General features: G+C 48.1%; 1 protein-coding gene across 2 annotated transcripts in view; it reads right to left on the bottom strand.

Annotated features, from left to right (window-relative positions):
• Positions 1–21,676, bottom strand: part of ZNF395 (zinc finger protein 395) — a 67,494-nt gene that overhangs the window by 9,130 nt on the left and 36,688 nt on the right. For both annotated transcript variants that reach the window (XM_081188652.1, XM_081188651.1), the window contains exons 3-8: positions 17,981–18,285; positions 13,308–13,423; positions 8,245–8,471; positions 5,542–5,642; positions 2,241–2,523; positions 1,056–1,148 (exon numbers count right to left, since the gene is read on the bottom strand). In XM_081188652.1, the coding sequence (XP_081044778.1) occupies positions 1,056–1,148; positions 2,241–2,523; positions 5,542–5,642; positions 8,245–8,471; positions 13,308–13,423; positions 17,981–18,285 (1,125 nt within the window). The remainder of the gene's footprint in view (positions 1–1,055; positions 1,149–2,240; positions 2,524–5,541; positions 5,643–8,244; positions 8,472–13,307; positions 13,424–17,980; positions 18,286–21,676) is intronic.

The raw sequence follows: 21,676 nt of genomic DNA, 5'->3' as shown, positions 1-21,676 counted from the left end.
TGGTCTGAAGCTCAACATCAAAAAAACGAAGATCATGGCCACTGGGCCCATCACCTCCTGGCAAATAGAAGGGGAAGAAATGGAGGCAGTGAGAGATTTTACTTTCTTGGGCTTTATGATCGCTGCAGATGGGGACAGCAGTCATGAAATTAAAAGACGCCTGCTTCTTGGGAGAAAAGCAATGACAAACCTAGACAGCATCTTAAAAAGCAGAGACATCACTTTACCAAGAAAGGCCCGTATAGTTAAAGCTATGGTTTGCCCAGTAGTGATGTATGGAAGTGAGAGCTGGACCATAAAGAAGGCCGATCGCCGAAGAATGGATGCTTTTGAATTCTGGTGCTGGAGGAGACTCTTGAGAGTCCCATGGACTGCAAGAAGATCAAACGTATCCATTCTGAAGGAAATCAGCCCTGAGTGCTCACTGGAAGGACAGATCCTGAAGCTGAGGCTCCAATACTTTCGCCACCTCATGAGAAGAGAAGACTCCCTGGAAAAGACCCTGATGTTGGGAAAGATGGAGGCCACAAGGAGAAGGGGACGACAGAGGACGAGATGGTGGGACAATGTTCTCAAAGCTACCAGCATGAGTTTGACCAAGCTCCGGGGGGCCGTGGAGGACAGGGGTGCCTGGCGTGCTCTGGTCCAGGGGGTCACGAAGAGTCGGACACGACTAAACGACTCAACAACAACAACATATGTTGTGTCTTGTTTCTTCTTTTAAAAAAGCACTACTCAAAGGGTAGACCTTCTATGGAGCTTAAATATTGAGGTGGACATTAACTTTATTTGCTGTTGGTGCTAAGGGGCAAATCTGATTATTTTTACATTTCTTGTTGCTTTTGAGGGGAAGGGGGGTGGTTACATGTTTTATTGCAGGCGTAATACTTTTATATACACTGTGTTTCATGCAATTTGTAAAACTACTCCACACTAAAAAAAAAATCAATTTTTCCAATATTTCTATTTTTTTCTGGGGAAAAACACAGGAAAAAAACTTTTTTTCTCATGGCTTCAAAATTTCCAGAAATTTTACATCTCTAGTCAGGACTCACCGGCGAGAGGGTGGGGATGGTAGATGTCGCGGCAGCCCAACTGATACTGGTGAATATGTGTGGGGATACTGGGATCTGGATGGACGGCAGAGCCTGAGAGAGAAAAAACAAGGGAGGTGAGAAAGGATTCGCTGCGTTTCCATCTCCGCTGCTGTAATGGGTTTAGGGGTTGCTCGTGCATAAGTTGCCGCCACTGCTGGCGAGGTTACCTGGTTAAACCCTTTCTGATTGAACAGCCTCCAGCATCGTGACTGCCTCAGTCGCTGGCAGAATCCATCAGTGGGCGTTTCTTGAACCTTTTCCAGCATAAAAGTTGTTTGACGCCAAGTCTCCTCCTACTCTCCCTGCGCAGAAGCCTTCTGCGCAGGGAGGGTGTGGGCAACGGAGTACCCGTACTCTCTCCGCTGGTCTCCGGCGAGGAGTCTTGGAGCCTCCTCTCCGATTCCCCCATCTGCCCCCCTTCTCCACTGGTGTTACGCTGATTTCCTTCCCCAGCAGATGGGCTGCCTCTCTCCCTACTAGGACCCTCTCCGGCATCCCTCTGGAGCATTCCCTCCGCCTCTAGCTCCGATGCCATCTCCCTGACAGCTGCCTATTTTTTAAAATGCATTTATGGGGTTGCAGGAGAGAGAGATGTCAAAGAAATAAACAAAAAGGTAAAGGTAAAGGTACCCCTGCCCGTGGGGGACAGTTGTGCTCTAGGGTTGTGCGCCCATCTCACTTAAGAGGCCGGGGGCCAGCGCTGTCCGCAGATACTTCCGGGTCACGTGGCCAGCGTGACGAAGCTACTCTGGCGAGCCAGACCAGCGCAGCACACGGAAACGCTGTTTACCTTCCCGCTAGAAAGCGGTACCTATTTATCTACTTGCACTTAGGGGTGCTTTCAAACTGCTAGGTGGGCAGGAGCTGGGACCGAAAGACGGGAGCTCACCCCGCTGCGGGGATTCAAACCGCCGACCATGCGATCGGCAAGTCCTAGGCGCTGAGGTTTTACCCACAGCGCCACCAGCGTCCCAACTGACGTTTAGAAGGCATCTGAAGGCAGCCCTGTTTAGGGAAGCTTTTGACGACTGATGTTTTAATGTATTTTTAACCTTCTGTTGGAAACCACCCAGAGTGGCTGCGGTAGAAATCATTAATAATAATAATAATAAATATTATTAGGTACGGCTGGCAGGGCCCTACCTGATACGCATGGTCAGCTTGGATGTGCCAGAAGGAGCTAGGAGCCGACTGGCTGAGGGCGCTGCTGGACAGGTGATGCTCGGGGGCCACTGCTTGGTCCAGGATGAGAGCCTCTGGCTGCGATGGAGTCTGCTGGATGGCGATGGGAGAAGAAGCCCCCGCAGAGGTAGTGGTGGGGCTGGAGACAGCCGCTGCAGGTTCAGGGGGCGCCTCGTCCTTCACTTGCATTTCCGTGTAGTAAAAATCCTCTTCCCTCTTCCGCTGGTCAGAATTGGCGCCGTCTCTGCAGCGATGGGAAAAGAGAGATGAAGCAATGCCCGGGGAACTGGGGCGACACAAGTCCAACATTTGCCAAATTTTGGGCTCTGGGGATATAATAATAATAATAATAATAATAATAATAATAATAATAATAATAATAATAATAATAATAATAATAATGTATTATTTATACCCCGCCCACCTGGCTGAGTTTCCCCAGCGGCTTCCAATCAAAGTGTTAAAAACAATACAGCATTAAATATTAAAAACGTCCCTAAAAAGGGCTGACTTCAGATGTCTTTTAAAGATAAGATAGCTGCTTATTTCCTTCACATCTGAAGGGAGGGTGTTCCACAGGGCGGGCGCCACTACCGAGAAGGCCCTCTGTCTGGTTCCCTGTAACCTCACTTCTCGCAATAAGGGAACCGCCAGAAGGCCGTCGGAGCTGGACCTCAGTGTCTGGGCTGAACAATGGGGATGGAGACACTCCTTCAGGTATACTGGGCCGAGGCCGTTTAGGGCTTTAAAGGTCATCACCAACACTTTGAATTGTGTTCGGAAATGTACTGGGAGCCAGTGTAGGTCTCTCAGGACCGGTGTTATGTGGTCTCGGCGGCTGCTCCCAGTCACCAGTCTAGCTGCTGCATTCTGGATTAATTGCAGTTTCCGGGTCACCTTCAAAGGTAGCCCCACGTAGAGCGCATTGCAGTAGTCTAATTTAAATTAGAGGCACCCTTTTTCCATCCGCTCCCCAGATCAAACGGACAAGCATCGTTCTCTCGATTACAGAACAGCCCAGGCAGCATTAACCGCCCACCTCCCAGTTTACCCTTTTGTTTTGCTCAATGCTCAGAGCTCAGAGACGACGCTGTGCTTTTGGGGACAAATTCCCCAGGGATGTCCAAGCCTCAGAGTTCTCTGTCATTTTTTTCCTACCCCCCCTTTATTTTATTAGTTTATTTAACGTAATTATTGCAAAATATATGCAAAATATTGCAAATACATACATACAGATAAGCACACACATATAAAAAAGAAGAGAAAAAAGGAAGAAAAGAAAAAAGAAGAAAATTTGGAAGAATTTCTTCCAAATTTATCCTACAAAAATATCTCAATATTAAAATTTCATTGGTTGAATTCCATCGCTTACAGTGCACTTCCTATATAGATTTTAAGCAAGATTGTATCTGTTATTCCGTATTTTCCCCATACAATCTCACACAAATATTCTAATCAACAAGTTTTCTAAATTTTTCATAAACCTATTCTAAACACAACCAATACCTTACATTTAATCTTTGTCTACATAAATAACCATTTAAACATTTCCATTGTTTCTGGATTATATTTTTTGGTTTTTGTCTTATCAAATCAGTCAACTTTGCTAATTCCACGTATTCGCATAATTTATTCAGCCATTCTTCTTTGGTTGGAACGTGATCTCCTTTCCAATTATTGGCTATTAACATTCTCACTGCTGTTGTTGCATACAAGAAAATGTAAATTTTGCCATTCAGGATGTCTCCTTTCAAAATTCCTAATAAATACAATTCTGCTCTTTTATTATGTGATGTTTTTATTAGCTTTTTAATTTCCTCATGTATCATATTCCAATATTTCTTAATTTCCGGACAGGACCACCACATATGGTATAAGGTTCCAATCATTCTATTACACCTTTCAGTTCTCTTTCAGGCTCACAGACGGATTTGTGCCCAAGCTCCTCCATGCCTCGTCCCGTCCAAGTGGAAGGGGAGGAGGAGGAAAGTGAGGGGAATGGGCAATGTCGGCGGCTGCGATTGGCAGGGAGCATGGCACCTCCGGATTGGCCAGCCTTGGTATAAATACCAGGTGGTTGGAAGTTGAAGCTCCAATTCTGACCTCTACGCCAGTCGCGGCGTACACTATGTCCGGCTGTAACAACCCAACGGGGACAACTGTGACACTTGGAGTCACTTCCACCTTTACAATTCTGTGATTCTACAACAACAACTCCTTGAACTGCCAGGTACAGCAGTGATCTTGAGGAGCACAGCTTGGAAGACCACCTAGAATCATAGAATCATAGAATCATAGAATCATAGAGTTGGAAGAGACCACAAGGGCCATCGAGTCCAACCCCCTGCCAAGCAGGAAACACTATCAGAGCACTCCTGACATATGGTTGTCAAGCCTCTGCTTAAAGACCTCCAAAGAAGGAGACTCCACCACACTCCTGCACACAAATGTTCCATATCTGGAATCAGGCACATCTGGAGCCTCTGATTTGTGAATAGTGCCCAAGTTCCATCACAAAACGAGAGAGCTGGACGCTACCCCAAATTCATCTAGCCCAGGCACGATCTAAAGGTAAAGGGACCCCTGACCATTAGGTCCAGTCGTGACCGACTCCGGGGTTGTGGCGCTCATCTCGCTTTATTGGCCGAGGGAGCCGGCATACAGCTTCCAGGTCATGTGGCCAGCATGACTAAGCCACTTCTGGCGAATCAGAGCAGCGCACGGAAACGCTGTTTACCTTCCCACCGGAGCGGTACCTATTTATCTACTTGCACTTTGACGTGCTTTCGAACTGCTAGGTTGGCAGGAGCAGGGACCGAGCAACAGGAGATCACCCCGTCACGGGGATATGAACCGCCGACCTTCTGATCGGCAAGTCCTAGGCTCAGTGGTTTAACGCACAGTGCCACCCACTTAACGCACAGTGCCACCCGCGTCCCAAATTCATCTAGCCCAGGCACGATCTACTCCCAGCATAAAATGACTGGCAGTGATCTACCGCACAAGATGACTCAATTAAGAGGATAAAGCTTCTTTTCAGTAGCGTCCCCCCCATTTCATGGACAGAACAAGGACCGCGGGGGACAAAGAATTCCAGCACATTTCTTTCTCCAGCCGGCAATCAAAAGGAGACCTGTCGATTGTGATCGACCTGTTGGACATTGTGATCTAGCCCAACCAGCCACAATGAAAGGAATCTCAACACCATGTCACTTCAATCTGGGTGAACGCCGTTCGGCCGGGGTCTTGGGGCCTTACTCACCCCAAGTGCTGGGTCTTCACGTGCCTCTTGATCCCCACGATGGAGCGAAGGACTTTTCCGCAGCTGGGCCACAGGCAGGTGTACATCACCTTCACAGAGTTCTAGGAGAGAGAGACACACACCTGGTTCAGGTCTGCAGGCAAAGCCAAGCAAGTAAAACACTTGGGGACCCCTCACTTTCCTCCTCCTCCCCTTCCACTTGGACGGGACGAGGCAGGGAGGAGCTTGGGCACAAATCCCAAACGTGTCCCCTTCTCAGCCTCTCCACCTGGCCTAGGAAATCTCCACCGATTTCCCTGCCCCATATCATTCTGGAATGCTTTCGACTGGCTGGAATGGGACCTAGAACGTCAGTGATGTCTCTCGCTTGCACGGAAGGAGGGCAGAGAAGAGAGTCAAATCGAAACCGCTGCACAATGGCAATATTGACATGTGTTACGCCACCCAGCCTTCCGTCTGTCATGTGGCCCTTGGAAGGCTGCAGAGGACTGAATCCGGCCCTCGAGGTGAAAAGGGTCACAACCCCAAGCTCTTGGAGATGAGCTCCCTTGGCAAGAAGAAGAAGAGTAGAAGAGTTTGGATTTGATATCCCGCTTTATCACTACCCGAAGGAGTCTCAAAGCGGCTCACATTCTCCTTTCCCTTCCTCCCCCACAACAAACACTCTGTGAAGTGAGTGAGGCTGAGAGACTTCAAACAAGTGTGATTAGCCCAAGGTCACCCACCCATGTGGAGGAGCGGGGAAGCGAACCCGGTTCACCAGATTACGAGTCCACTGCTCCTAACCACTACACCACACTGTCAAGACCAGGAGCTTCTATTTTCCTGGTGCAATTGCTCCTTAGGAAACTAGAACTGGCATGAGACTGCAGGAATGCTGGTTTGAGGCTCTACACATCCAGAACAAGGAGCAATCCTTCCACTGCATCTTCACCGCCCATTATTAAACACCTTTGGCTTAATAAACTACAGTGGTACCTCTGGTTGCGAACAGAATCCGTTCCGGAGGCCCGTTTGCAACCTGAAAAGAACGCACCCCGCGTCTGTGCATGCGCGGGTCGCGATTCGCCGCTTCTGCGCATGCACGTGACATCATTTTGCGCGTCTGCACATGCGCAAGTGGCAAAACCCGGAAGTAACCCTTTCTGGTACTTCCGGGTCGCCGCGGGACGCAACCTGAAAACGCTCAACCTGAAGCAAACGTAACATGAGGTATGACTGTACTGAAGTATCCAGGACAAATTATTATAAAAAAGGCAACCGTTCAATGCATATTTTTAAAGCTTTGTGTATAGATCCTTACATTAGTATAACTTTCAAAAGTCACTTGTAATAAGATGAAGGTTTTAAAATCAGATTCTTAAGTATATAAGGATTTATGGACATGCATAAACAAGTATATTGTAATAAAGCCAAGAGACGGAGTGGAGCGAAGTCGACCAAAAAAATTATGGTTTAATCTGGTTATGTTTTTTTTCTGGTTTGTTTTTGTTTGTTTGTTTCCCGTTTTGTCATTTTTGGAAAATCAAAAAGAAGTTATCAAAGAAGAAAAAGAAGCCCCGAGACTAAGTCTATAGTCAGGCTTTCATATATGTGCCTTGCTCATTAATAGCTATTCTTTGCTTATCTGAAAAAAATCAGTAAAAAAAAAAATTCTTACAAAAGGGACATCCACATGAAAAACAGGCCTGTTTTTCTCATCATTAGCCAAGTTAATTATCAGCCAACTGCTGAGTAAGAACAGAGGAGTCTGCTGATTAGGCCAATGACCCATCCAGACCAGCATCCTTTCTTAAAGCCATCATAAAAAGGTAAAGGGACCCCTGACCATTAGGTCCAGTCATGGCCGACTCTGGGGTTGCAGCGCTCATCTCGCTTTACTGGCTGAGGGAGCCGGAGTACAGCTTCCGGGTCATGTGGCCAGCAGGACTAAGCCGCTTCTGGTGAACCAGAGCAGCGGACGGAAACGCTGTTTACCTTCCCACCGGAGCGGTGCCCATTTATCTACTTGCACTTTGACATGCTTTCGAACTGCTAGGTTGGCAGGAGCAGGGACTGAGCAACGGGAGCTCAACCCGTCATTGCGGGGATTCAAACTGCCGACCTTCTGATTGGCAAGTCCTAGTCTCTGTGGTTTAACCCACAGCGCCACCCGCATCCCTAAAGCCATCATAGTCAGTGGCAATTACTGCCTCCTGCAGGAGGGAATTCCACAGTTTAACAGTAAGTTAATGAAAGTCGCAAAAGGGACGCGGGTGGCGCGGTGGGTTAAACCACAGAGCCTAGGGCTTGCCGATCAGAAGGTCGGCGGTTCGAATCCCCGCGACAGGGTGAGCTCCCATTGCTCGGTCCCTGCTCCTGCCAACCTAGCAGTTCAAAAGCACGTCAAAGTGCAAGTAGATAAGTAGGTACCACTCCGGTGGGAAGGTAAACAGCGTTTCCGTGCGCTGCTCTGGTTCACCAGAAGTGGCTTAGTCATGCTGGCCACATGACCTGGAAACTGTCTGCGGACAAATGCCGGCTCCCTCAGCCAGTAAAGCGAGATGAGCGCCACAACCCCAGAGTCAGTCATGGCGGGACCTAATGGCCAGGGGTCCCTTTACCTTTTCCTAATGAAAGTCAGAAAAAAATCAGGCAGCGAAGAATCTGTGTCAAGTGGGACAATTCTCCAGCCACTGCCCCTCCCACTTCTGCGCCCCCTACCTTTCTCTTCCGGGGAGCAGGCTCATCAAAGAGGAAGGGGTCCAAGTCCGTCTCAAAGCCGTCGTCCGGCCGGGGAGAACTGAAGGCTTCGCTCGAGTACTTGGGGCTGGCCTCGGAGTGGGGCGGAGACGGGGTTGACATACAGCTCCAGTGCCCACTGGTGCTGCTGCTGCCACCGTCCGACATGTCTCCGCTTTCCTTCCACACATCGCCCGCCGCTTGGGATGCTGGGGAACAGAGGACGAGAGGGGGTTGGACTAGATGACACTCGGGAACCCCTTCCAACCCCACGGCTCTTTTGAGAAACAAGACGCGAATTGCTTTTGCACTGGGCTCACAGTTATGTCCAGTTCCAGCCCCCGTCAACGTCTTTTCTGAATTGCTTCCCCCCCCCCCCAGATACTAGGCCAGGCTTCCTCAACCTCGGCCCTCCAGATGTTTTGGGACTACAACTCCCATGATCCCTAGCTAGCAGGACCAGTGGTCAGGGATGATGGGAATTGTAGTCTCAACACATCTGGAGGGCCAAGGCTGTGGCTCAGCAGCAGGAAATCTGCCCTGCATGCAAAGGGTCCCAGGTTCAAATCTCACCCTCTCCAGATGGTCATTCAATCTATCCATCCATCTATGAACCTCTGTTTTGTTTTTGTTTTTTATTTACTTTTCAAATTTATACATTTCATTAGTTTCACAATCAAATTAGCATTTCAAAATTTGACTTCCTTCCCCCCTCTTTCTGCGGTTCCTTAAATTTGTTTTTTGATATCCAAATTCATTCAACTTGCTCACTTAAATTATCTAAATTAACGACTGCAATAGGTCTTCCAGGAAAAGGCAAGGGGTGAGAAGGTGAAAAATGGCTTAGTCATGTATAATGGAGAGACCTGGTTTGAACAAAGACATTGGATTATTATCTCATTATACATGACTAAGCCATTTTTCACCTTCTCACCCCTTGCCTTTTCCTGTAAGACCTATTGCAGTCGTTAAGAGTCGTCAACAGGCTCATCTCAGCCATCTGCCAATCTCCCATTCCCACCACCCTTCTGAGTAATACCCCTCCCCACCTTCTCACTATATAGAAGGGTCTGGCAACTTCTGTTTCAGTGTATCTGAAGAAGTGTGCATGCACACAAAAGCTCATACCAAGAACTAACTTAGTTGGTCTTTAAGGTGCTACTGGAAGGAATTTTTTTATTTTGACTATGGCAGACCAACACGGCTACCTACCTGTAACTTAAATTATCTACTGTAAATACATACTCTTATAAAACTGTGGGTTATTACAATGATCCTGCTAATGTTTTTAATCTGTTTACAATTGATCTGTAAATTTATTTGTTTTGCTTTTTAATTATCCATTACCGAAAAGCATATGCACACCTAGCGGGAAAAAGGAAAAGCAGTTTTACAAATTTGTGATTACACCGAAATATTGTGGGTTGTTTATGGGGTAGGGATACGTCAGAGGTCTTGCTGAAAAGACCTTCTTCAGGCTCGTGTCTTCTAAATGTTTCAGACAGCAATTTAACAAACGTAAGATGAGTGTGCTGGATCAGGCCCATGGCAAATCTGGTCCAGCTTCCACCTCTCACATTGACCACCCAGATGCCCATTATGGGAAACCCGAAAGCAGGATTCGAATACAGGAGCGCTGTCCCTTCCTGCGGTTTCCAGCAACTGATATATGAATGACTTAAGTACCGTATTTTTCACTCTATAAGATGCACAAGACCACAAGACGCACCTAGCTTTTGGAGGAGGAAAACAAGAAAAAAAAAATTCTGAATCTCAGAAGCCAGAACAGCAAGAGGGATTGCTGAGCAATGAAAGCAGCAATCCCTCTTGCTGTTCTGGCTTCTGGGATAGCTGCGCAGCCTGCATTCGCTCCATAAGACGCACACACATTTCCCCTTACTTTTGAGGAGGGAAAAAGTGAGTCTTATAGAGCAGAAAATACAGTAAATTTATTTCCATAGGCCTAAGCTGGGTATGACATTGCTGGACAAAGCCCAACCAACTCAAAAGGGATAACCTTTGAGCAGGTGTACACAGGATCGCACCTGCGAAATTTGCATCTGGAGAGGAGGACAAGAGAATAAATCCCACACGCTCTTGAGTTTCCACAACTGCGCTGCCAACTCAAGTCGATCAATGGCCTTTCCCACACTGGCAGAGTCCTATTTTTAACTTGATTCCTGGGCAGCACCTCTAAATAGAGACGCCGGCTCCTCTGGGTGCCCCAGGACCCGTCGCTCCCATAATAGGCCCGAGCATCCGACTGGAAACGGCGGCCGGGAGTCGGGTTACGTGCTCCGTGCCTCTCTCTAGGAATGCAGACACCGTCCCAAATGCGGCCAGCTGCCCTTCCAAGCAGCTGTCCGACGGCAGGGCCGGGCGGAGGGCACAGAGAGGGGAGCAGACGGGTCACAAACAGCAACCCTCAAGGGACTGGGCTGGCGGTTTCCTCGGCCAGCAAAGTTCAGCCACCATCTCCTTGCTGGTTTGAGGAGGCGGCTGAACCAGACGGTCGCATGGGGGGGGGCACAGGGGTCCCGTCAGACCTCGGAGGGAGAAGGGGCAGCTGTTGGAGGGGTGAAATCGAGTGCTCTCTCACGCAGGGCCTGCTTGCAGACTAGATGAGCCACTGTCCTGATCCAGGACAGTGTGGCTCAGTGGTTAGAGCAGTGGGGGGGGGGGAATCAGTCTTTAACATCAGCAGTCAGGAGCGCTTCAGCCCTGTTTTTGAGTTCCTGCCCTGTTTTTGAGTTTGTTTGAAACTTAAACAGCTTATCTTTAACGCTGTACTGTTTTCAACACTTGATTGGGAGCCGCCCAGAGTGGCTGGGGAAACTCAGCCAGATGGGCGGGGTATAAATAAATAAATTATTATTATTATTATTATTATTATTATTATTATTATTATTATTATTATTATTATTATTATTTCGTATTCCTTTGTAAGTTTTTCTTAAAACCCTTTTTGTAAGCGTTTTAGCCCTGCTCTTGAGTTTGCTGGAAATCACTGAAAACCATGTAAGGTTTATAATGTTCTCCTAAATAGGGCTATGTTTTAAACTTGTCATTGAGGTTTTTATACCTTTTTTTGTAAACTCAAGGAAGCGTCTCAGCCCTGCTCTTGAGTTTGTTTGAGATCACTTAAAATCATTCGAGGTTTAAAATTCTTTATTTCCTTCTGAGGAAACTGATTAGTTCAGTGAAATGAGTTTTGTAGCCGGCATCTCGTTAAGTCTTTGTTTAATTCTAGGTTAATTTTTCCCCAAAAAAATTGATTTTTGTTATTCAATTCTATAGTTGATTACCTCTCGTTTCAGGGATTTTCCATGGCAATTCTTTTGTTTTGTGTAATTTCTTGGTTCTGTGACTTTTTTTCACTGGTTAGAGCAGGCTTCCTCAACCTTGGCCCTCCAGATGTTTTTGGCCTGCAACTCCCATGATCCCTAGCTAGCAGGACCAGTGGTCAGGGATGCTGGGAATTGTAGCCTCAAAACATCTGGAGGGCCGAGGTTGAGGAAGCCTGGGTTAGTGTGTCAGGCTAGGATCTGGGTTCAAATCCAATCGCTTGGCCACTGAGCACGCCGGGTGACCTTCGGCCAATCGCTGCCTTTCAGCCCAACCTCCCTCGCAGGGGTGTTGGGAGGATTCAGTGGGGGGGGGGGAGCCTCATATGACACCTTGATCTCTTTGGATTTTATTTTTTATTTTTGCAGGGTTAGGATCACGTAACCTGCTGTGAGTGAAAGGGGCCCCTCTTCCCATGCTCTAGACCAGGGGTCAGCAAACTTTTTCAGCAGGGGGCCGGTCCACTGTCCCTCAGACCTTGTGGGGGGCCGGACTGTATTTTGAAGGGAAATAATGAACGAACTCCTATGCCCCACAAATAACCCAGAGATGCATTTAAAATAAAAGCGCACATTCTACTCATGTAAAAACACCAGGCAGGCCCCACAAATAACCCAGAGGTGCATTTTAAATAAAAGGACACATTCTGCTCATGTGAAAACACGCTGATTCCCGGACGGTCCGTGGGCCAGATTTAGAAGGCGATTGGGCCAGAAACCCACCAAACCTGCCACATCTGGAACTGGGTGTGGAGAGGGCAGCTGAATGGGACGCAGCTGTGGGAGGCCTGATTAAGGACCATTCGCCTTGAGACGCCCATAAAAAGCAAGTCTAGAGTGAGAGACTAGGGCAAGGAACACTGTTTTCAGGAACTCCTCATGGTGAGAATTTTTGGGGTGAGCTGAGAGTTTGTTTGGACCCTGGTGAGAAGCTGGAGGCTGAGAGGGAGGGCGTGTTAAAAAGAAAATATTATATACAGTGGTACCTCGGGTTACAGACGCTTCAGTTTACAGACTCCGCTAACCCAGAAATAGTACCTCGGGTTAAGAACTTTGCTTCAGGATGAGAACAGAAATCGCACGGTGGTAGCGGGAGGCCCCATTAGCTAAAGTGGTGCTTCAGGTTAAGAACAGTTTCAGGTGAAGAACGGACCTCCGGGAACGAATTAAGTACATAACCAGAGGTACCACTGTATATTAGTATTTTTGCATTAATGCAACGTTTTATGCGCAACCGTGTATTTTTGCAGTATTTCATGTTTAAGTCGTCTGTTGTCGCTTCAGTTTTCTCGTATGTTTTAATCTATTAAGCCGCACAGAAATTGAATGATCAGTAGTCCATCAATCAATCACCTGATCTATGTTTAGGTCACATGCTGTTTTCTGGGAAAAAACCTTCAGCTAAATCATCGAGAGGAGAGTCTGAGTGCTTTGTGACCACGGAGGAAACAGGACATCTGAACTGACTGGCAAAGGCTTCCCATGATTTCACCCTGTTTTTGAAGGGCTGTCACTCATTCGGAGCAAATTTGCTTTCCATTGCTCTGTTGCGGAGGAGCAGGGAGACTAGAATGACAATGAAAATGGAAAGCCTTTGCCAGCCTTACCTGGAGACACACCTGGGACCGAACCTGGGACCTTGTGTCCCTTGCCACTGAGCCACGGGGTCCTTCCTATTCAATCTCGGCACATCAAGCTCACCTGGGATGCCAGCATCACCATTCGGGGGGCTCTGGACCACGGGACTACAGGATAAGCTGGTCAACACCATGGCTGCCATCATCTCGTCCATCTCCACAGCAGCAGCATCCGATTTCCTGCAAAGAGAGACCAAAGAACAGGGTGGAGGGGGGTTGAATATGAAGCCAACTTCCATGCATACAAAAAAGGTGGCAAACCAGCACGTCCCAGGAGAAACGGTGCCAGGATTCGAGCCCTGCTATCACACTTTGAACAGCTTGCATCTGTTTCAAACAGCCAAGTTACAGGGAACCAGGCAGAGGGCCTTCTCGGTAGTGGCACCTGCCCTGTGGAACGCCCTCCCACCAGATGTCAATGAGAAGAACTACTACTAAACTTTTAGAAGACATCTGAAGGCAGCCCTGTTTAGGGAAGCTTTTATATAATAATAATAATAATAATAATAATAATAATAATAATAATAATTATTATTATTATTATTATTATTATTATTATTTATTATTTATACCCCGCCCATCTGGCTGGGTTTCCCCAGCCACTCTGGGCAGCTTCCAACAAAACACTAAAATACAATAACCTATTAAACATTAAGAGCTTCCCTAAACAGGGCTGCCTTTAGATGTCTTCTGAAAGTTTGGTAGTTATTTTTCTCTTTGATAACTGGTGGGAGGAAATTCCACAGGGCAGGTGCCACCACCGAGAAGGCCCTCTGCCTGGTTCCCTGTAACTTGGCTTCTCGCAGCGAGGGAACCGCCAGAAGGCCCTCGGCGCTGGACCTCAGTGTCCAGGATGGATGATGGAGATGGAGACGCTCCTTCAGGTATACTGGACCAAGGCCATTTAGGGCTTTAAAGGTCAGCACCAACACTTTGAATTGTGCTCGGAAACGTACTGGGAGCCAGTGTAGGTCTTTCAGGACCAGTGTTATATGGTCTCGGTGGCTGCCTCCAGTCACCAGTCTAGCTGCCGTATAGAATGTAGCTGCTAGCTTTTAATGTTTAACAGACCACTGTAATTTAATACTTTGTTGGAAGCCGCCCAGAGTGGCTGGGAAAACCCAGCCAGATGGGTGGGGTATAAATAATAAATTATTATTATTATTATTATTATTATTATTATTATTATTATCTGCTATTCCTGCATTGCAGGCGTGCCACAGGTTGCCTTCGTAGGTGGGGGAGATCACCGTGTCTTGCTGGTCAGCTACTGCCTGCCTTGAGCCGGACAGTCCCTTGTCTATAAAGTACTGACCCGCCACTGTCCCTCGCTTGCTTCAATGGGTGCTTGGAGCTCAGAGTATCGCTCGACAAATGGGTTGCATTTCTGCACCAGGGAAAAAAAGGAATCTTCCAACAGTTTGACCCCCAAAAAAGCGCATTCCTCCATTGTCTCCCGAGACAAACAGGTGCTAACCACCGAACCAATCAACAAGGGGGTTGGACTAGATGACCCTTGGGTCCCTTCTAACCAGAATTGTTGAACTGGAAGGTACCCCCCCCCAATGAAATGCAAGAACCACAGAGGAAGAATCGCTCTACGCCTTGATCCTATGAAGGCATTTCAGGATGGTGTCGTGAAACGACGGCAAGCGTCGACTCAACAAGGCAGCAATGAATGGAGGGTTTCAAAAAGGACATTTAATTGGTTGGGTTCCAGCAGGCGTTTAAAAAGAAGGCAGCTTTGAAACCGGCACGGGGGTCAAGGAAAGTCCAGGCCTCTTTCCCCCAAAATCTGCACGGAAAGCTGAACTCGCCTCGCCCGCTTCTCCAGGAAGAGAGATCTATAAGAGGCGCTTTTAACAGAATGAATTATTTAAGCGGCGAGTCCAAACAGCCCCCGAGAGCAGATCTGGAGAACATCACGTACCTGGAGTCAGGAGAGAAAGCATTTTGCTTCCCCCCCCCTTTTAAAAAAATTAAGCATTAGTTGTATCCAGGAGTTAAGAAAGCTTTCCTTAGGATTTCCAGCTTGCGCTGCCATGTAATGCCTTGGTCTGCTTTAACGCGGATGGGCTGCAACTCAGAGGTAGGGAAGGGGGGGGGGGTTACTAAGGAAGGTGCCGAGTTCGGTCACCAGCATCTGCAATGAAAAGGAGTGTCTGGAAGCAGGATGGGGCCCTCCCCAGACCCTGAAAACTGCTGTCCGGTTTAGGAACACGGGAAGTTGCCTTGCAGAGTCAAAACATTGGGCTTCATTGGTTCAACAGAGCTCCTACACTGCCTCTTGATCATATGAGCTGGGGGGGGTGTTCTTTAAGCTGCTCTGCTGAGGAGCATGCGGCTGTTTCACACACACACACACACACACACACGCCAATATACCACTGGGCGAAGTCGCCATCGCGCTCTGCCCCTCATAGTGGACCTGGACAATGTATTGTACAACTATTGCTATGCAAATTCTGGGGGAAGACCAGAACAGGTTGCAATTACAAGAAAAGGGAGACTGAACATTACAAAGAACTATTTGACATAATAATAATAATAATAATAATAATAATAATAATAATAATAATAAATTATTTATACCCCGCCCATCTGGCTGAGTTTCCCCAGCCACTCTGGGCGGCTTCCAATCTAGTGTTAAAACAATACAGCATCAAACATTAAAAACTTCCATAAACAGGGCTGCCTTCAGATGTCTTTTAAAGATAAGATAGCTGCTTATTTCCTTCACATCTGATGGGAGGGCGTTCCACAGGGCGGGTGCCACCACCGAGAAGGCCCTCTGCCTGGTTCCCTGTAGCTTTGCTTCTCGCAGTGAGGGAACCGCCAGAAGGCCCTCGGAGCTGGACCTCAGTGTCTGGGCAGAACGATGGGCGTGGAGATGCTCCTTCAGGTAAACAGGACCGAGGCTGTTTAGGGCTTTAAAGGTCAGCACCAACACTTTGAATTGTGCTCAGAAACGTACTGGGAGCCAATGTAGGTTTTTCAAGACTGGTGTTATGTGGTCCCGGCGGCCGCTCCCAGTCACTAGCTGCCACATTCTGGATTAGTTGTAGTTTCCGAGTCACCTTCAAAGGTAGCCCCACGTAGAGCGCATTGCAGTAGTCCAAGCGGGAGATAACCAGAGCATGCACCACTCCGTTGAGACAGTCTGCAGGCGGGGAGGGTCTCGTCCTGCATACCAGATGGAGCTGGGAGACAGCCGCCCTGGACACAGAATTGACCTGCACCTCCATGGACAGGTGTGAGTCCAGAATGACTCCCAGGCTGCGCACCTGGTCCTTCAGGGGCACAGTTACCCCATTCAGGACCAGGGAGTCCCCCACACCTGCCCATCCCCTGTCCCTCAAAAACAGTACTTCTGTCTTGTCAGGATTCAATCTCAACCTGTTAGCCACCATCCATCCTCCAACCGCCATCCATCCTCCAACCACATGCTTGATGATGGATGCTGTAACAGATTTCGTGCATCATGGGGGTGGGGTGGACTTAAGACACCTTTTAGGAACCTCCCAACTTGCACCCCAGTTTAACGAGGCACAGCAGTGCCACCCCAACACCTTCGAAAGGCAAGAACTCCAGTGAGGAAGTGGGCAGCCGTTTGCAGCTGTTTTAACAATGGCGGTCCATGTTTTTAAGGAGGTCTTATCACTGCAAGCTGGTCTGGAAACCAAAGGAAGCTGGAAAAAAACACCTGGGCATAGCTGTCAACTGTCCCTTATTTGGTGGGAAACTCCCTTATCCCAGCACCGTGTCCCACTGCTGTCCCTTATTGATGATGCCCCTTAAATTTCCTGGGTTTCAAAGGAAGCAGCTCTTCTCCCTCCCTCCCTGCCGGCCGGGGAGGAAGGAGGCTCCTATTGTGTTGCTTGGCTGCCCGGCCTGCCCCCCTCCGGCCTCCTCTCGCCAGCCTTGGCCCCCGGGAGCCCCTCTCCGCCGGGACTGGCGGGAGCCTTGGGCCCTTCTGCCGCCATCCTCCTCCTGAGCGCCTCTGCCCGTCGCCGCTGCTCTCGCTAGGACGTACTGCGGCTGTGCTGCCGAAGGACCCGGATAAGATGGGCAGCCTGGCGCGGCCTATGAATTGCTGAGGGGCCTTGAGAGGAGAGCGAGCGCAACCATAGAGAAAGCAGTTCAGAGAGAGGAGGAGGAGGAGGAGGAGGAGGCGCGGGCAGGTGTCCCAAGGGCTACAAGGGAAGGACCGCAATCGCTTCTCCCATAGATTTGTAGTGGTAGACTAGCATAGATGGTCTGATCTGTGGGTTTACTTCGGGCGCTATTCCCCCCCCCCTTCCTCCCGCCCCAACTGATGGAACTGAGAGCTGCAGATGGAGCACGAGAGAAAAGATGCAGAACTGCAGCAGCATCTTCGTAGCTTGGACTTCGTTTTGCACGAAAAGCGGTTGCTGCTTGTAGTTCTTTAATTGCAGTGTTTCATCAGCTGGTGCCTTGAGCAGCGACCTCTGGAAACGAAGGGCTAAAAACCGGCGCTGCTCTCCAAAATTATCTGGTCCCTTTTAACTTTGTATTTCCGCTGGCTGACTAAAATCCCTTATTTTGGCTGCTGGTCCCTTATTTTTGAGGCTGCTGGGCCCTTATTTTCAAATCTGCAAGTTGACAGCTATGCATCTGGGGGCCACCATTTTGGTGACGACTGTGCTACAAGACACTCGATCCACATCGTAAGGAAATAAGTACTACGCAGCCACGAGCAAAGCAACCGGGACTCACCTTTTTGGCACGTCAATGCTCCGTGAGACCGACCTGGGTCCAGGTGCTGCCACAGCAGCCGCCTCCGTGGTCGGTCCGTGGTCCATGGCCACTGGGACGGCGTTGTAGCCCGTCGTGGCCGGAGCTCCGAGGTCCATCTCCAGGGCTGGGAGAGGCAAGGCCTGGATGTTAGCCAGTCTCACTTCCTCGGCTTTCCGGCAGACGTAGAAGCCCTGCTCCAGAAGAAGCACCTTCACCTCGTTGCTGAGGAGGTCGTGGTGTTCCACCAAGCCAGGGGCTTCTTGCCCTTTGTAGAAGACGTAGACCTATAAAGGGAGGAGGAAAGGCGCTCTAGCGTCACGGCGGCCATTTCAGGCTCAAACCCCCAAGCCCAGTGTGTATTATTATGCCTTGGGTTTTCTTTTCTTTTCTTATAATTTTTTATTAGCAATTTAAACAAAACACATTATCTTAAACACATATTGTCCTTAATTCCCCCCTCCCATAAAACAACCCACCCTCCCCACCCCACCCCGACTTCTCTCAGTTCCAATCTCTGATTTTTCTGTAAATGCTATTCTCTGCCTGTTACAGATTTGTATAGATCCTTAATTTGTCTAACTGGTTGTTATCAATACAGTGGTACCTCAGGTTAAGTACTTAATTCGTTCCGGAGGTCCGTTCTTAACCTGAAACTGTTCTTAACCTGAAGCACCACTTTAGCTAATGGGGTTTCCTGCTGCCGCCGCGCCACCAGAGCACAATTTCTGTTCTCATCCTGAAGCAAAGTTCTTAACCCGAGGTAATATTTCTGGGTTAGCGGAGTCTGTAACCTGAAACGTATGTAACCTGAAGCGTTTGTAACCCGAGGTACCACTGTAAAAAGTTTGTGAGTGTTTAATCAAAACCTGCCAAGGAGTCCAATTCACTTAAGTATTTTGTAAAAGGTTCCCATTCATCTTTAAAGTCACAGTTATCCTTGTCCTGTAGTTTATGTGTCAATTTTTCCAGTTCTACATAGTCCATCAATTTCCTTTGCCATACTTCTTCATGCCTTGGGTTTTCAAGTTGCAAACCACCCTGAGATTTAAGTTTGAAGGGCAGCGTGCAAATCTGAGAAATAAAATATACTAAACCCCTGAAAATAGGCCCCATTGTGTCATAGAATCATAGCTTTGCAAAGGACCACAAGGATCATTTGCAGTGCAGGAATCTTTAGCCCAACATGGAGTTTCGAACCCACGACCTTGAGATCAAGAGCCTCGTGGTCTCTACCAACTGAGCTACCCTCTCAGTGTCCTGTAGACAATTGCACCTTCAGCCTAGCAGGAGTGAAGAGGGTGTTTGACTAGCAAAAGCTGTGTTATTATTACCGCGATTTGTTGGATTCATTGACTTCCAAAGCACCATCTCAAAGCAATTCACACCTAAGATAATTGAAACCACAAATGCATTCAAAACGAGACTGAAATCCTAACAAGCAGGTCCTGTATACCCGAAGGAGCGTCTCCACCCCCATTAATCTGCCCGGACGCTGAGGTCCAGCACCGAGAGCCTTCTGGCGGTTCCCTCCCTGCGAGAAGCCAAGTTACAGGGAACCAGGCAGAGGGCCTTCTCGGTAGTGGCACCCACCCTGTGGAACGCCCTCCCACCAGATGTCAAAGAGAAGAACAACTGCCAGACTTTTAGAAGACATCTGAATGCAGCCCTGTTTAGGGAAGCTTTTAATGTTTAACAGACCACTGTATTTTAATACTCTGTTGGAAGCCGCCCAGAGTGGCTGGGGAAACCCAGCCAGATGGGCGGGTTATAAATAATAAATTCTGTTCTATTCTAAGCAGACACTTGTGTTTGAGATTCCTGCATCTCAGGGGGTTGGACTAGATGTCGCTTGGGGTCCCTTCCAAATCTACAGTTCTACGATTCTACGACCCATTTATCCAGCTGGGACAAGCTCATCTGGGAGACCTGATATCCGCGGCCTAGATGGGTTTCCCCTCTCCACAGTGACCTAATTGGACACAGAGCCACTGCCTTAATTCCCAAAGTCTATTTTTACGTATGTAATTGTATCTGTGCAGAGATGGGTCCACTTGTGTTAGTTATTCCTGGGAGCTATTTATAGAGAACTCCGGTTACCCTATGGAAAGACTGAAGGTGCTGCAATTTACAAGCCGGCATGGAATGGGCAGCAGAAAATGAGAGATAAAACAGCACTCTGTTGGGAGGATAGATTAGCTGGGGACCAGACTCGGTGGCTCAGAGTAGCATCTGCATGTAAAATCCTAAGGGCCTAGGGGAAACCACCAAAGAGGAATTCAAACAAATAGCCAGCACGTGTAGACACAAAGGCTAAACAAGGCATTTGACAAGGTGCCCCATGATATTCTTGTAAAGAAGCTGGTAAAATGCGGTCTTGACTCTGCTACCACTCAGTGGATTTGTAACTGGCTGACTGACCGAACCCAAAGGGTGCTCATCAATGGTTCCTCTTCATCCTGGAGAAGAGTGACTAGTGGGGTGCCACAGGGTTCTGTCTTGGGCCTGGTCTTATTCAACATCTTTATCAACGACTTGGATGATGGACTCAAGGGCATCCTGATCAAATTTGCAGATGACACCAAACTGGGAGGGGTGGCTAACACCCCAGAGGACAGGATCACACTTCAAAACAACCTTGACAGATTAGAGAACTGGGCCAAAACAAACAAGATGAATTTTAACAGGGAGAAATGTAAAGTATTGCACTTGGGCAAAAAAAAACGAGAGGCACAAATACAAGATGGGTGACACCTGGCTTGAGAGCAGTACATGTGAAAAGGATCTAGGAGTCTTGGTTGACCACAAACTTGACATGAGCCAACAGTGTGACGCGAGGTTAAGGGGTGATATGATAGCCATGTTCAAATATATAAAAGGATGTCACATAGAGGAGGGAGAAAGGTTGTTTTCTGCTGCTCCAGAGAAGCGGACACGGAGCAATGGATCCAAACTACAAGAAAGAAGATTCCACCTAAACATTAGGAAGAACTTCCTGACAGTAAGAGCTGTTTGACAGTGGAATTTGCTGCCAAGGAGTGTGGTGGAGTCTCCTACTTTGGAGGTCTTTAAGCAGAGGCTTGACAACCATATGTCAGGAGTGCTCTGATGGTGTTTCCTGCTTGGCAGGGGGTTGGACTCGATGGCCCTTGTGGTCTCTTCCAACTCTATAATTCTATGATTCTATGATTCTACTGGATCAGGCCAAGAGCCCATCTAGTCCAGCATCCTGTTCGCAAAGTGGTCAACCACAGGTAAAAAAGTAAACAAGGTAAGGGATCCCTGGACAATTATGTCTTATGTTACAGCAAAGATTATGGGATAATGCACACAGTGACTCGCGATCTTGATCACACGCAGTCTGTAGTCCGCTGGCAGTAGGAGTACAATATGGGTATGTCTTTAAGTTAACATCTTACATTAAAAACCTGGCAGTACCAAACTATCGAAGGCTTTTCACCAAAGCCAGACTAAACGTCTTTCCTTCTGCAGTGTTGGATGGCAGGTTGAGAGGAGTTCCCTACCAGGGCAGACTTTGCTCGTGTGCTCAAGACATCGATTCCATAAAGCATATTTTGCTGCATTGTGCGAAGTATGAGCAAGCTAGGGCTGAACTGATATTACCCTTGCTGGTACCTTTCCCAGGGAAATCAGAGGCTCACTATGTCAGGTTCCTAT

The sequence above is a fragment of the Podarcis bocagei genome (genome assembly GCF_964188305.1).
Source record: "Podarcis bocagei genome assembly, chromosome: 3".
Lineage (NCBI taxonomy): Eukaryota > Metazoa > Chordata > Lepidosauria > Squamata > Lacertidae > Podarcis > Podarcis bocagei.
Note: the sequence above shows the minus strand (reverse complement) of the source record. Positions and strands in the feature narration are given on the sequence as shown.